The sequence below is a fragment of the Engystomops pustulosus genome, chromosome 5 (assembly GCF_040894005.1).
Source record: "Engystomops pustulosus chromosome 5, aEngPut4.maternal, whole genome shotgun sequence".
In the NCBI taxonomy this organism is placed as follows: Eukaryota; Metazoa; Chordata; class Amphibia; order Anura; family Leptodactylidae; genus Engystomops; species Engystomops pustulosus.
The window spans coordinates 107,945,590-107,961,222 of record NC_092415.1 but is presented as its reverse complement, the minus strand read 5'-3'; the positions used below and the strand labels follow the sequence as shown (position 1 = coordinate 107,961,222).

The 15,633-nt window shown below is 43.8% G+C and overlaps 1 protein-coding gene across 6 annotated transcripts in view; it reads left to right on the top strand.

The window, feature by feature from the left end:
- The window catches only part of LOC140133130 (uncharacterized), a 73,040-nt gene that overhangs the window by 10,123 nt on the left and 47,284 nt on the right, over window positions 1-15,633 (top strand). For all 6 annotated transcript variants that reach the window (XR_011855805.1, XR_011855804.1, XM_072152828.1 and 3 more), the window contains exons 5-6: window positions 3,579-3,735; window positions 14,681-14,817. Coding sequence is in view for 4 of the 6 variants with exons in the window: in XM_072152828.1 (XP_072008929.1) it covers window positions 3,579-3,735; window positions 14,681-14,817 (294 nt within the window). In the remaining 2 variants the exon portion in view is untranslated. The remainder of the gene's footprint in view (window positions 1-3,578; window positions 3,736-14,680; window positions 14,818-15,633) is intronic.

Below are 15,633 nucleotides of genomic sequence, written 5' to 3'. Positions count from 1 at the left end.
GGTTTCTATTGTACTGGTCCCTATTGGCATTTACAAATGCTTCAAGATGCCAAAAAGAAAACAAATATGTAAAAGGTCTGTGGTGCTCCAAATCCTAGCTATTCCCTTTTGAGCCCTGCCGAGTCTCCATCCTACAGATATTGCCAAACCCAGAATAAGCCGCAGAAAGATTTTTGGGGTGTTTGTCCCCAGTGGCATGAGTTGGACTGTCACTTCAACAGCACATTTTAAAAACAATGCAATTTTAACTATGCATCATTCACTTGGCATTACATTTGAGCCAGCATCTTGGGGGTTAAAATTCTCATACAACCCTAGATACATTCTCTGAGGAGTGCCCTTTCCTAAATGGGGTCACTTCTTGGGGGGTTTCTATTGTACTGGCACCTCAGGGGCACCCCAACACCAATCTAGTGAAAACGGAGCTCCAAAACCTAAATTTCGCTCCTTTGCTCCTGAGCCCTGCCATATGCTTATTTTGCCTTGTAGTTGATTGCCACATATGGGGGTATTGCCCTAACTGGGATAACCTGCAGAATGATTTTTGACATGTTTGTCCCCAGTGGCATGAGTTGGGCAAAATACATTCGTCACTACAATGGCATATGTGATAAATTGCAATGCAATTTTTACTCTGCACCATTTATTTGTATTACATTTTGCAGCATGTTGGGGTTACAATGCTCGCCACAACCCCAGATAAATTCTTTGAGCGGTGTAGTTTCCAAAATGGTCTCACTTCTCGGGGACTTCTATTATACTGATTTGAATGGTTTGAGATGTTAGATGTCATAAAATGTTACAATGTGTTACTTGTGGAGGTATATAGTACAGTATTTTTCGGACTATAAGTCGCACCGGAGTATAAGGTGCACCATCGATAAATGCCTGCTAAAACGTCTAAGTTCATATATAAGGCGCACCGGAGTATAAGGATGAATGACCAGCAGGTGGTAGACCTGTGCACAATTCAAGGCAGCTGTTGTCTGTTGTCTGTACATACATTCATACGGTTCATACATAAGGCCCACTGGCCTATAAGGCGCACCTTTGATTTCTGAGAAAATCAAAGGATTTTTAATGCGCCTTACAGTCCGAAAAATACGGTACATAAGCCTGTATAGGGCACTTGCAAACTAAATTGCTCCCCAAAAATTAAGCATTTTCAAATCTCTTTCTCTCTCTTAAAACAAATTATGGAAATATAAAGAAGACAAATGGCAAAAGGTTTCTACAAAAAAAAATGTGGAATGACTTATCTTAACAGTAGAACATTTGAAACTTTTGAAAATTTTTTTTTTTTCCATTTATTCTAAATTATTGAATTTTTATCCCCCAAAAAGTAACCGATCAAAAAAATTATACTACTGACATAAACGACAAAGTCTCAAGAGAAAAGAATCTCAAAATCACAGGGATAAGTTAAAGTGTTGAAAAGTAATTACCATAGGAAGAGACACAGGTCAAATTTTTTTTAAATCATAGTGCTTTTATCTAAAGCATGCTGCCAACAGATGTCACTGGATTTGTCTTTTTCCTTGCACACGTTTTATTTCAACATGTTTTGATTAAAAGTTAGTTTGTAACATATTTTGTCCAATGTTGGAGTTACTATACTTTATACATTTTATACGGAATGGTCCAGCATTTCCCCCCTTATTGTTGGAATTTGAATATGGCACTAACAGATGAATGGTAAGCTAAAAAACTTTTGGAATATGGAGCAATTTAGTAAAGGTCATTTTCTTGGCAGTCGGGGTATTTGTGATTCATCTGTCATGCTTGTCCTTGGCTGTGTCATGTGACCAGCCATTAGACTAACTTACTTACATAGATGTTGTGCAGACAGAGTCAGTTTCTCGATTCCTTCACATCAAGGCTATCAAAGATATGAATGGAGAATCTGGGTTCCTGCCCACACAAAAGTACACATTTATTAAAACTAGTATAAACTGCACTATGTACAGTTTGCGTCACTATTGTGCAAAGTGTGCCACGGTATTACATGCTGGCACACCCTGCACTGCTCCGAAATTTGCACCAACTTTTTTTTGGTGCAACTTTTTACATATAGCGTGCAACACAATTCTGTCGGGTCGCAGCAATAAATGTGGCACACGGTCCAACTCTGCACCTCTTTAAGTGCAGAATTTTTTGGCGAGGCGTAAACACTTCATAAATACATGTCCAAACTTTTGTCAAGTTATTTTCAGTGCAAAGTCAGACATAAAACACAAATGCTTTAATAAATGTGAGCCACTGCGTCAGTTGGGGAATCTGATTGATGGTCACATAGGATAAATCCCAAATACAGATACAGTTACATAGATCCTAGTCTAACCTTCATGAATTGCAGTTGCGGCATGTATAGCTGATTAAATAAGTGTTGAACACGTCACCTATTTTCTAAGTACATATATTTCTATTTCATGACTTCCATGTGTTATGGACATTGAATTCTCACCAGATTTTGTTAAAAAACCATCCAATCCACACTGGTAAAGAAATCAAGCCAATATGTCAGTCCAGGGAAAGAGTATTAAACACATTAAGGCCCAGTTCTCATCTCCGTTAGGTCTTCAGTTATTTCCTTCAGTTATTCTGAGCCATAACGAGATGTGGTCAAACACACAGAACAGGTCTTTCCTTTATTCCATACCTCTGTCTGTCGCTGGAAAGACTTGCACCTGTTCTGTGTGTTCAACCAGCATCTGATGAGCGTTTCATGTCAATAGCTCCTTTAAAATAATTCTGTATGACAGTTCTCACTACACCATGATTATGTAGGTTGTTTAATATGCAATTACAACATATTCCCAGTATGGGTTGAAACAAATTAAAATAAAAAGAAATTAGTCAAATGTTTAGGTAAAATCATAGGTTGAAAATCTATATCTTGTCAGTCTTTGGCCTTTTTAAAGGGATATTCCCATCTGGGCATTTACATTTAATTAATTTGCCATATGGAAACATTTCTTCAATTGGACGTTATTAAAAAAAATGTTCCTGTGTGAAAATAATTTCTCATAAATGTTCTCATAAAAACAAGATAGCTTCCTTGGATCCGACGCCCCACACTTTGGCAGTGGTGGTCAGACATGCACTTTTGAGTCCTGCCTGACCACCTGGCTTCAGCATTCTTTACCACACATCGGCTGTAGGACATGCAGTAACTCCCGGACATTTCTTATACAAAACTATTTGTTTCTTTGTGCAACCACTCCAGCTGAGATGGTCGTATCCAAGGACACAGTCTTGTTTCTAAGGGACCATATGATTACATTTATGAGAAATTATCTTTAAACAGGCAATTTTTTTTTAATAACATCTACTTGAAGAAATGTATATATATGTATAATGGCAGATTAATGAAACAATGTGAATGCCAAGACGAGAATACCTCTTTAAGTTGTTATAGTTATTGCCTCAATAGTAGCCACAGCAGGAGTTGATCGTCAATATCAGATTCTAATAATCATAAAAGTAGTGTACAAGTCATGCATTGGTGAAGTAACACTGTTTTGTTTCTGGTCTTTACATGCAATGATATGTCTGTCTTCAATTGCTTATTTTACAAGGTATTATTTTAACTGATGGGAAAAACTCACTTGAAGGTGTGGTTGAAATAGAGTACCAAGGAGTAAGAGGAAACATATGTGCCAAGCAATGGACCAACAATGAAGCCCAAGTAGTATGTCGGCAACTTGGTTTTTTGGGTCCTGCAATTGCTACCAGGTATTGTGAACGCCTATAGTATTTTTTGGGTACCTGCCAAGTTAAGTTTTTTAAACCACTGAATGGCATAGGCAAAGGCCCCTTTTACACTAGTGTTGCAGAGTTTCATCTATCAGAGTGTGATCTGGCTTTTAATCAGTGAAAAATGCACATTTCTCATAAGGGTGCCTTCACATGTGGCGTTTTTGGATGTGTTTTAAAATGCATCCCAGAAACGCATGCCTGTGAAATGTTGCGTTTTTACATCTTACGTGCGTTTTAGCTGGTTCCAAAGTCATCATTGCTCGAAATGTAAGCAGCTATGTTAACATTGTCTACATTTCCAGCAATGAAGAAAAAAGTGTAAACTAGCCAAACGCTTTGGTGTGATAGCCAAATGCATGGTAACATGTATAAATGTTTAAAAGCACATTAAAAAACGCCACCTGTGAATACACCCTCAGGCCACCTTCACGGTGTAGTTAAAAATTAATCGCACAGACTCCTGCTGCGATCAATCAATGTGTAAACACAATCTTACTTCAATAGCCGATTGCTTCAATCAGTTTTCATTCGAAGTTTGTGTCAAAAAAGACTGTGGCTATGCACATGTTTTTGACGTGCAGAACTCGTATTGCACTCTGACCCATTGTATGGAGTTTGTTCCATTTTTCCTTTAACCCCTTAGCGCTCCGCACCGTAGCTGTACTGCGCAGCTTCCGACGATTAGCGCTCAGCGCAGTACAGCTACGGCGCAGAGACGATGCCGGTTCAGCGCTGCACAGCAGCCGAACCGGCATCGTTAGCCGCAGGATTTACCGCTGACATCGAGTGGGCTCCGATCGCAGGTGTTTAACCCGTTAAATGCCGCGGTCAGCGCGACCGCGGCATTTAACATGCCTTCTGGGGGTCTTTACCCCACGATCGCCCCCCCCGCACCGTTTTCGGGGGGGGGGGCGATCGCTGTTTTGGAACCTCTGGGGTCCGATCGGGACCCCAGAGAAGCCTGGAGGGTTTACCTTTAAGATGGCGTCTGTGACGTCATCTTAAAGGCAAAGTGTCAGCCTATGCATCTGCATAGGCTAGCACTGATAATACCCTGCAATACATTAGTATTGCAGAGTATTATCAAGAACAAGCAATCAGATGATTGCTTGTTCATATCCCATGGTGGATCATGTAAAAAAATGTAAAAAAAAAATGTTTTTCAATAAAAAATTACTTTATAAATCACTAAAAATGCCCATAAGCCCCAAAACATATAAAGAGACATATAACGCTCAAAAAAGTCTAAATCATAACACAAACCCCACATATCTAGTATCATCGCGTCCGTAACAATCCATAGAATAAAACTAAATAACTATTGAACCCATATGATGAACGCCGTAAAAAAAAACGTTAAAAACCCGCCAAAAATTATGATTTTTACCTATTATATCCCACTAAAAATGCAATAAAAAGTGATCAACAAAACATATGTACTCCAGAATGATACTGTTGCAAAGAACAACATGTCCCGCAAAAAACAAGCCATCAACCAGCTCTGTAGCCAAAAACGTAACAATGTTATGCCACTTGGAAGACGGCGATGCAAAAATGATAGATTTTTCCCCACATTAGGGTTTTATTTGGCAAATTTAGTAAAACATAAGAAAAAATATTCATGTCTGGTATCCCCGTAATCGTATCTACCCATAGAATAAAGATAACAGGATTATTAGGCTATATACGGTGAACACGAAAAAAAAAAAGTAAAAAAACCAGTACAGAATTGATGCTTTTCTACTCATGACCTCAAAAAAAGTTCCTAAATTTTCAACAATAGGTGATACCAACCGCAAAATGGTAACACTGGAAAAAGCATCTCATCCCTCAAAAAAAATGCAGTCACATGACCCAAATAACGGAAAAGCGAAATATAGCCTTCAAAAGGGGGCAACGAGAAAACTAAAATCCTGGCAGCTGCAGGGCCCTCCTTCCCTTCTGCACCTCGCTGTGCCCCCATAACACAAGCAACGGTCACATGTGGGCGGTCGCTGCACTCAGGAGAAATTGTAGAACAAATTTTATGGTGAGTTTTCTCTTTTTATCTTTTGGAAATGTGTAAATTTTAGGGCTAAATGAACGTATAACCGACAAAATTTGACCATTCTAAATTTCACCGCCATTTTGATTCAATTACTATGAAGATCTCAAGGGGTTAACAATCTTTGTAAATGCTGTTTCTGATAGTTTGAGGGGTGCAGATTTGAAAATGGGTTGGTTATATAGGGGGTTTTTGATGCTAAATATCTAAAATTTGATTTCAAACAGTATTTATCCCCAAAATAGTCAATTCTGAAAATACGGAAAATCGCTATTCGATTTGTAGGCCGCGTGACGTCAAAATAAATTATCCAAACATTTCAAAAATTATGACAATGTAAAGTAGACAAATGGGAAATGTTATTCTGCAAGTTATTTAGATGGTAAATCGATCTGCCTGAAAACACGGTGATTTTGAATTTCGAAAATGGCAAATTTTTCTAAAAATTCATCATTTTTTTCTTTTTTTTGTAAATAAACGCAAAACTTATCAGCCAAAATTTACCACTAAAATGAAGTACAACATGTGGGGAAAAAACAATCTCAGAATCGCTTTGATGAGTAACAGTGTTCAAAAGTTATAACCATATAAAGAGACGCAGGTCAGAATCTAAAAAATGGGACTGAGCCTTAAGCTGTAAAATGGCTGCGTCCTTAAGGGGTTAATCTCATCTATAGAGATGCATCAAAAATGCAAAAAGGCTGCTCATTACGGATTGCCTTCGTTTGAATGGAAGTGCAGATCTTTTTTTAAAATATTGTGTCAGCTGGAGTATTTTGAACACATTTTAAATATACTTTAGTAAGAAATTCTGCTTAGGGCTGTACGGAGCTGATCCCAAGGACTGCTCATAGAAATACAATGCAAGGACCTCCCATCTAAGTCAGGACTATAATAGCCGGCATGGCTGTTTGGCTGGCAGACGGGACGTCCATGCATTATATTTCTATATACTTCTGTAGACTCCTGTCCACTGCACTGGGAAACGCGGCACGTTCGTCATGCTGCAGATGTATATCGGACTATAGATATCTATAATCCTTTAGCTGGTGTCTATGGAGGCTGACTACAGGGTTATATCTAATATGCCTTTGTTTGGCAATATACCTCTGAGCAGTGAGTTTTAACTCTTTCTGCTCTCCTATAAGAACTATATTCTCCACACCTGTGTAATACACTGGAATTGACCAAATACCGTAAGTTAATTGGAGAATCTTCTATTACACTCTGGGCAAATTGGAGGAGTAAATACGTTGGGAATTCACCTACTGTCAGTAGTGACTGTAATAGTGTTTTCTGTAGAAATGATGTCTTCTAAGTGTCAGTTTATTATTACGCCCAGTTTTCAGAGCAGAATTTTCAGTATAAGGTACATTTTATTAACTATAGACATCAAAAGATGTTTTTAAAAATTAAATCATCCATGTATAACCCAGAAAACTCATATAAAGCCATTTATTAAAGGAGTTGGCCACTTTTCAATAAATGTAATCCATTAAAGGAAACCTACCATCTCGGATCTACCTATTAAGATAGATCCAGTGGCAGGTTCCTCTAATTAATGCCATTGGAGCCCTTTTTAAGGCTAATCCTTCAGTGCTTGATAAGTTTGCAAATCTTTTATTGTCCTAATATGCAAATTGGTGAAAGAGACTACTGGGACGTGGAATAGCCAGAGCTGAAGCAATGCGGCGTGGCTATTCCACCTGCAGTAGCCTCTTTTGATCCTCCTACTATATCTTCTGCGCGCAGCTCCTGGAAGCTGCGCGCACTCGTCAGAGCTTGAGCTGGCAGCCAGCGCAGTGCACGCAACTACCAGAGCTGCTTGCTGAATATGTCTGGGTAAGAGGATCAAAAGAGGCTACTGGGGCGTGGAGTAACTGTGCCGTGTAGCTTCAGCTCCGGCTACTCCATGCCCCAGTAGCCTCTTTCACTAATTTGCATACTAGGGCAATAAAAGCTTTACAAACTTATCGGGCACTGAAGGATAAGCACTAAAAAGTGCTCCAATGGCATTTATTAGAGGAACCTGCCACCGGATCTACCTTAATAGGTAGATCCAAAATGGTAGGTTTCCTTTAAACATGTCTCTACATGTAAATGTACCTGTACCTTTGCCTCTGAAAGCTTTAGCCTTTCCATGTTTTCACCATGCTGTCCTCTGCATATATACACACGTGGGGAAATTTATCAAAAGTGTCTCAAGTAAAACTGTTCTAGCTACTGTTTTTGGAGGCCCTGTTGAGGGTCCACTGTCCTCTATGTCTCTACACAGCAGACCCAGGCAGAATATTTAAATATGTTGTGAGACACTGAGGGGGTTAACTGTGGATGGGCGGTATGTTTCCCCTAGGTTTTCCTATTATGCGAGGCCTTAGTTCTGAGGTTGTGTTGTCCAGCACCTTGGACACAGGTGGTGGGAACAGCCCAATCAGTCTGCATAAAGCCGCTCAGCAGAGGTAAGAGGGTGGTCTCTCTGACAGGAGGCTGGAGAGCACGTAGCCCTGACCTCTGTGCCTGAAACAGCAAAGTATTTTTGTTAGCGGTGAGTTAGAGAATCACTGTATAGTTAGCACCCTGACGGGTAGGATATTATTTGTTTTGATGCCTGAATGTGAAGGCTGTTTTATTTTGTTTCTGCTGCAATAAACGCAGGCTAGACCTGTTTTGGACTGTACTTTGGTGTCACTGTCTTGAACTGCATCCCAGCACCCCGCTACCACGGTCTCTATGGGGCCAAATCTCCCACATATGGTGGAGGATGCGGGCAGTTCAAAAGACACACACCTGAAAGGCTCGCTACATCCTGCAACAGTGCATGGCCTGGGTGAAAGCAGCAGGCAAATTGCAGGATAAAGCCAAGATGGAGGACTTTATTAAATACCTGCAAGAGGAGGCCAGAGCTAATCGGCAGCAGCAGCAGGCCATGCTCCAGCAGCAGGAGGAGAGGTCCCGCCAGCAGCAGGAAGAGTCCCAGGCTAATCGACAGCTGCAGCAAGCCATGCTCCAGCAGCAGGAGGAGAGGTCCCGCCAGCAGCAAGCCATGCTCCAGCAGCAGGAGGAGAGGTCCCGCCAGCAGCAAGCCATGCTCCAGCAGCAGGAGGAGAGGTCCCGCCAGCAGCAAGCCATGCTCCAGCAACAGCAGGAAGAGTCCCGAGCCATGTTCCAGCTGATGATGGAAAAGTTTTCTGGCGTTATGGCAGCACCGCAAGCGGCGACTACTGAGGGGTCCCATACTGGTTTGCAAGGGTACCCGGATGTCCAGCGTTCCGCACGGGCTGCAGTGCAGAAGGCCTTACAAAAGATGACGGCGACCGACGACGTGGAGGCGTATCTCACTGTGTTTGAGCGAGTAGCTGAGCGAGAGGAGTTACCAGCTGAGCAGTGGGCAGATGTCTTGGCACCGTTCCTGACAGGCGAATTGCAGAAGGCCTACTACGACCTGAGTGAAACGGAGGCCCGTGAGTACCCCCAGCTAAAGAAAAACTACCCCCGCGCTCCCAAATGCATGACCTGATCGATCTCGTCCGGAAGTGGCTACAACCAGAGGAATGCACCCCAGCACAGATGGTCGAGAGAGTGGTTCTTGACAAGTTCACCCGTTCTCTACCCTCTCGGCTCCAGCGATGGGTTGGACAGGCCGGTCCCACAAATGCTGAGGAACTCGTGTCCCTAGTAGAGAGATATCGGGCTACAGAGGATCTTCTACTTACCTCTCCCACACGAAGCAGTGCCAGTGACAAGGCCAATAAACCATCTGGTAAGATTGCTACTGCAGAAAAGGGGAGACAGGTCAGGTTGTGAGGGGGTTCATTGGGGGGCTCGGATACACAGAAACCCAGTGAGGCTCGTGACAGAGGTCATAGCCGTATCCAGTGCTGGCGATGCCATTAAATGGACCATATTGCTGCCAACTGTCCCCTGTCAGTGGAGCCAATGGACTACAACCAGACCCGGCGAGTGTCACTGTTTGCCCGGCCGGTTCTGGCAGCCGAGTCGGTCATGGATGCAGAACCCCAAGTGTGTATGGTCACAATCGGGGGTCACACGGTGGAAGCCTTACTAGACTCAGGGAGCCTGGTCACCCTGGTGCGAGGAACTTTGGTTGATCCTGGACTGTACAGTGGGCGTAAAGTGGGAGTGTTATGTATACATGGGGACACTCGCGAATATCCCACTGCCGTCATCAACCTACATACACCTTGTGGTACTATCAACCATGAAGTGGGGGTGGTGGGGACCCTGTTTCATGAGGCTATTATCGGCAGAGACTTACCGGTGTTTTGGGACCTCTGGAGGCGAAGACCCACCTCAGGTGCTATTGCAGATAATGGACATCAGGTATGTCCGGCCTTGGCCCCTGAACCCTTTGAGGCCAATGTACCCACACCAGCAGTAGGGGTGACCCCATGTGATGAATTCTCTCCCCTAGAGGTCCTAGCTGGTGAGGTTGAGGGCCACGAGGAGGTAGCCGACATGCCGGACCTTGAGATTTCCCGTGAAAATTTTGGGGCTGCACAGCTATAGGACCCTACCTTATATAAAGCACGGGAGAATGTTAAAGTGATAAATGGGGTACTCCAAATACCAGGGGCTGACAAAATATACCCCCGAATGGTGATTGTTGGGGAACTGTTGTACAGGGTTGACCAGGTACGGGGTGAGGAGGTTGAGCAACTTGTAGTACCCCAATCTCACCGTAGGCTGGTGCTAGATTTGGCACATAAACATGTGCTGGGAGGGCACGTAGGTGCTGAGAAGACCCGAGCGAGGATCCTGCAGAGATTTTTCTGGCCCGGGGTGTGGGAGGAGGTAAACCGGTATTGTAGCTCCTGCCCTGAGTGTCAACTTACTGCCCCGGTGTCCCACTTCAGGAGTCCTCTGGTACCGTTACCAATCATAGAGGTGCCGTTTGAACGGATTGCAATGGATTTGGTTGGCCCCATAGTCAAGTCCACAAGGGGGCACCAGTACATCCTGGTTATCCTGGACTACGCTATGCGGTATCCAGAGGCAATACCGTTAAGGAACACCTCCTCCAAAAACATTGCTAGGGAGCTGTTCCAGGTGTTCTCCCGCACAGGCCTCCCCAAGGAAATCTTGACTGACCAGGGAACCCCATTCATGTCTAGAGTAATGAAGGAGATGTGTACATTACTCCAGGTTAAACAGCTCCGCACCTCTGTATATCATCCTCAGACAGATGGCCTGGTCGAGAGGTTTAACAAGACCTTGAAGGGGATGCTAAAGAGGGTGGTCAGCAAAGATGGGAAGGACTGGGATTGTTTGTTGCCTTATTTGATGTTTGCCATATGTGAAGTTCCCCAGTCCTCCACGGGTTTCTCACCCTTTGAGCTGTTATATGGCCGTTCCCCACGTGGGCTTTTGGATGTAGCCAAGGAGACCTGGGAACAGGAGAGGACCCCCCACCGTAGTGTGATAGAACACGTCTCCCTTATGCAGGACCGCATAGCGGCGGTAATGCCCCTTGTAAAGGAGCACATGACAAGGGCACAAGAGGCCCAGTCTAGGGTCTACAATAGATCAGCCAGACTCAGGACCTTTAACCCAGGCGACAGAGTGCTAGTTCTGGTGCCCACCGTTGAGAGTAAGTTCTTGGCAAAGTGGCAAGGTCCATATGAGGTAATGGAGAAAGTGGAGGAGGTTAACTACAAGGTATCTCAGCCGGGGAGGAGGAAACCCGAACAGATATACCACGTGAACCTCCTAAAGCCATGGAGGGAAAGAGAGTCCCTGATGGCCGTGGGAGTAGAAAAAGCGTCTGTCCCCAAGAAGGTGACACCGGAGGTAGGTGTACCCGATGCCAAGGTGCCTGAAGTACGGATCTCGGAGTCCCTCTCCAGGGCCCAGATACAGGAAGCGAAGGAGTTTGTGCTCCGAAACGTTGATGTGTTCTCTAAGTTACCGGGTCATACTTCAGTCATCAAGCATGACATCATAACCGAACCCCACATCCGGGTACACCAAAAACACTACCGGCTAGCCATATCCGAAGAAGTCAGGCAGATGTTAGACCTGGGGGTTATCGAGGAGTCTAAAAGTGACTGGTCGAGTCCTATTGTGTTGATTCCCAAACCTGATGGTTCCCTACGGTTCTGCAATGACTTTAGGAAGTTGAACGAGGTGTCCAAATTTGATTCTTATCCTATGCCCAGAGTTGACGAGTTGATAGAACGACTTGGACAGGCTAGGTTCTTCTCCACCCTTGATCTGACGAAAGGGTATTGGCAGGTACCCCTTACTGACAGGGCCAAAGAGAAGACCGCTTTTGTTACTCCTGATGGGCTTTTTCAGTATGTGGTACTCCCCTTTGGGCTACATGGGGCTCCCGCCACATTCCAGAGGTTAATGGATCTCGTGCTAAAACCTCACCGGAGATATGCCTCGGCCTACCTGGATGACATCATAGTCTATAGTAACGATTGGGAGAGTCATCTAGCCAAGGTACAAGCAGTGGTAGACTCCCTGAGGGCAGCAGGGTTGACAGCGAACCCCCAAAAATGTGCACTTGGTCAGGAAGAGGCCCGTTACCTGGGGTACCGTATTGGGCAAGGTGTCATCAAACCCCAAATAAATAAGGTGGAGGCGATACAGCAGTGGCCACGACCTATGAGCAAGAAGCAAGTGAGGGCTTTCCTAGGCATAGTTGGCTATTATCGCCGATTTATCCCCGATTTTGCGACAATAGCGGCACCCCTGACTGACCTGACCAAGGGTAGCAGGGCGGTGATGGTAAAGTGGAGTGAAGAGGCTGAGGGGGCGTTTCAGCGACTTAAGACGGTTTTGTGCGAGGGACCGGTACTGATCACCCCTAACTTCACCAAGACCTTTATTGTGCAGACTGAAGCTTCTGACGTGGGCTTAGGGGCTGTCCTGTCCCAAGTAGTGGACGGTGAGGAACATCCCGTGACATTCCTGAGCCGCAAGCTCACACCTCCTGAGAAGAACTATAGTATAGTTGAGAGGGAGTGCTTGGCGATTAAATGGGCTCTGGAATCCCTGAGATATTACTTGGTAGGGCGACAGTTTACACTAGTGACTGATCACTCTCCCCTCACCTGGATGAGTCAGGCCAAAGAGAGGAACGCCAGGGTCACAAGGTGGTTCCTAATGTTGCAGAATTTCAAGTTCACGGTAGAACATCGAGCAGGAAAGCTGCATGGGAATGCCGATGCCCTCTCTCGTACCCACTGTCTGATGGCCAAAAGTGTTCGCCCCCACAGGGTCAAACAGAGGGGGAGGGTATGTGAGACACTGAGGGGGTTAACTGTGGATGGACGGTATGTTTCCCCTAGGTTTTCCTATTATGCGGGGCCTTAGTGCTGAGGTTGTGTTGTCCAGCACCTTGGACACAGGTGGTGGGAACAGCCCAATCAGTCTGCATAAAGCCGCTCAGCAGAGGTAAGAGGGTGGTCTCTCTGACAGGAGGCTGGAGAGCGCGTAGCCCTGACCTCTGTGCCTGAAACAGCAAAGTATTTTTGTTAGCGGTGAGTTAGAGAATCACTGTATAGTTAGCACCCTGACGGGTAGGATATTATTTGTTTTGATGCCTGAATGTGAAGGCTGTTTTATTTTGTTTCTGCTGCAATAAACGCAGGCTAGACCTGTTTTGGACTGTACTTTGGTGTCACTGTCTTGAACTGCATCCCAGCACCCCGGTACCACGGTCTCTACTGGGCCAAATCTCCCACAATGTGGATTCCCCTGAGGGAGGTAGCAAAACTATGAAGGTGAGTTTGGTACTGCCCTTCCAGGAGCGGGAGTTACTGGTTGTGGGAACCATAGGGCCGGGATAATTAGAACACTAGGGCCCAGTAGGGACACAGTCTATCCCAACCAGATTGCCTGATACTATCATCACATGTTCCCCTCCTCTCATGTATGCTGTTACTTTTTTTGCTGCCTTCACGCCAATAGGTAAGATCGAATTATATTTTTGATATGTATTGAGTATATGGTTGGTTACCATGGGACTTTTGTGGCTATCAGGCCATGAGCTTTCTTTGATTGTTTATCTTATATTGATGTTGATGACTTTTTAATGCATTCTTAAGTTATGTTTTATCCTGGATTCTCTTTAGATTTTGTGCTCAGATTTGGTAGGTGCTTTAGCCTTTGGTTCTTGATTTAGATTTTGAGGACCCTGAGTATGTGACAGGTATACAAACCACTAGATTACTACAGTTAAAATGTTCTAGATGCCCATGGAAACCATGGATGAGTCATACTCTCCTGCTGCAAGACGCTCCTATTCATCAGTGCTCACAAATGTAAACAAAGAATCACGGAGTCTGCAAACTGCACAAATGTAGGTATCAGTTCTGCTGAATCACATGATGAAGATTGAGATATTGTTATTAAGGCAGTAAAGGCACATGGGCAATTTATTTAAAAGAGGCCCTTTAAAGTGTTCAAAGGGATGGGCAGCCAACCAATGTTTTAAAAAGATCAAAAAACTGCACAATTTTTCCCCAGAGTATGCCATTGATGTCCTGCCCATTTCTTTGAATATTTTAGAACAGTTTTGCTCCATGCTCCCCATTTAGTTTGTGCTTTGAGTATTTTTCACTAAACAGGTATTGTAATGGATGTATTACTTCAAGATTCTGAGTGGATTGTATTAGTATCTAGATTGTACGGCACAGTTTTCTATATCTATTTGCCTGACAACCTGTCTGTCAACATCTAATAGACAATTATTTTCAAGATTCATTTCTGTGAACACAAAGTGAGAAAGGGCCTGATTGAATTTTCTGACATGTTGACACTTATGACAAGAGGATGATTCCTGTGCTGAAAATGAGTTCTTGTGATGAGCCTGTTACTCATTAAATTTATTGTGACTACTTTTTTCAGGATCAATGGAGATGACAGGGTGACATGGGCTCTTTCCTTTGTTAGCTGCCATACGGGAGCAACTGCTTTTGAGAACTGCCATGTGAAAAATACAGGGATATGTGGCACAACAGAGAGAGCTGCTGTTATTTGCCAAGGTACAATACTAAGTAGTCCAAAACATCTATTGCATTTTAAGGACCTGGTTAACAGTTTACTTTGCTTATGTAGAGACTTTACTTTTATTGCAATTAGTAACTATATATCCTGGATCTGAGGTTGCATCAGTTTTCTCCAGAGTGTTCATGTTTATTGAAAACATGTAGCTTTGAGTCATTTGAAGTACTCTCGGTCTGAATGTAGAGGGTTTCTATTAAGGGTGGTGGCACACGTGGCGTTTTGAACCCGTTTTTCGGCTGTCCATTAAAAAACACATACTCTAGGGGAAATAATTGGGTATATAATGAGACATGTGTGTACATAGAATGGCTCTAGGTCAGAGTGTCTGAGCTGACCACAGGGGAGCTTGCTTGTTCCAAGGTAGCTGCAACCTGACCCCTGAATTATCTGCATTTTTGTATTTGCTATTTTCTGTTCATTTTATTTTTGTGCAAATAAATGCAAGCTTTTTCTATGGAGCTGAAGCCTGAGTAAAGATTTTTTTTTTTTAAACGTCCAGAAGACCCCACATCTCAACAGGCGGACATCAGAAGGAAGTACTATCACATTTTTTCTTCACTAACCAGCTATTTTGGTTTGCTTTATAGGGAATGATTCCATGTAGACAAGTTCAAATAGAAAGGGTGTTACAAAAACTGGGGTCCCTTGCAGTGGTGTAACAAAAACCCAGTGGGCCCATCGCTACTGGGCCCGATCCCACACGTATTGCTTCAAAAAACTCATGTATCATATACTGTACAGACAAATGCACACATACACTATATGCAGTATGCATACAGTATGCATACAACACT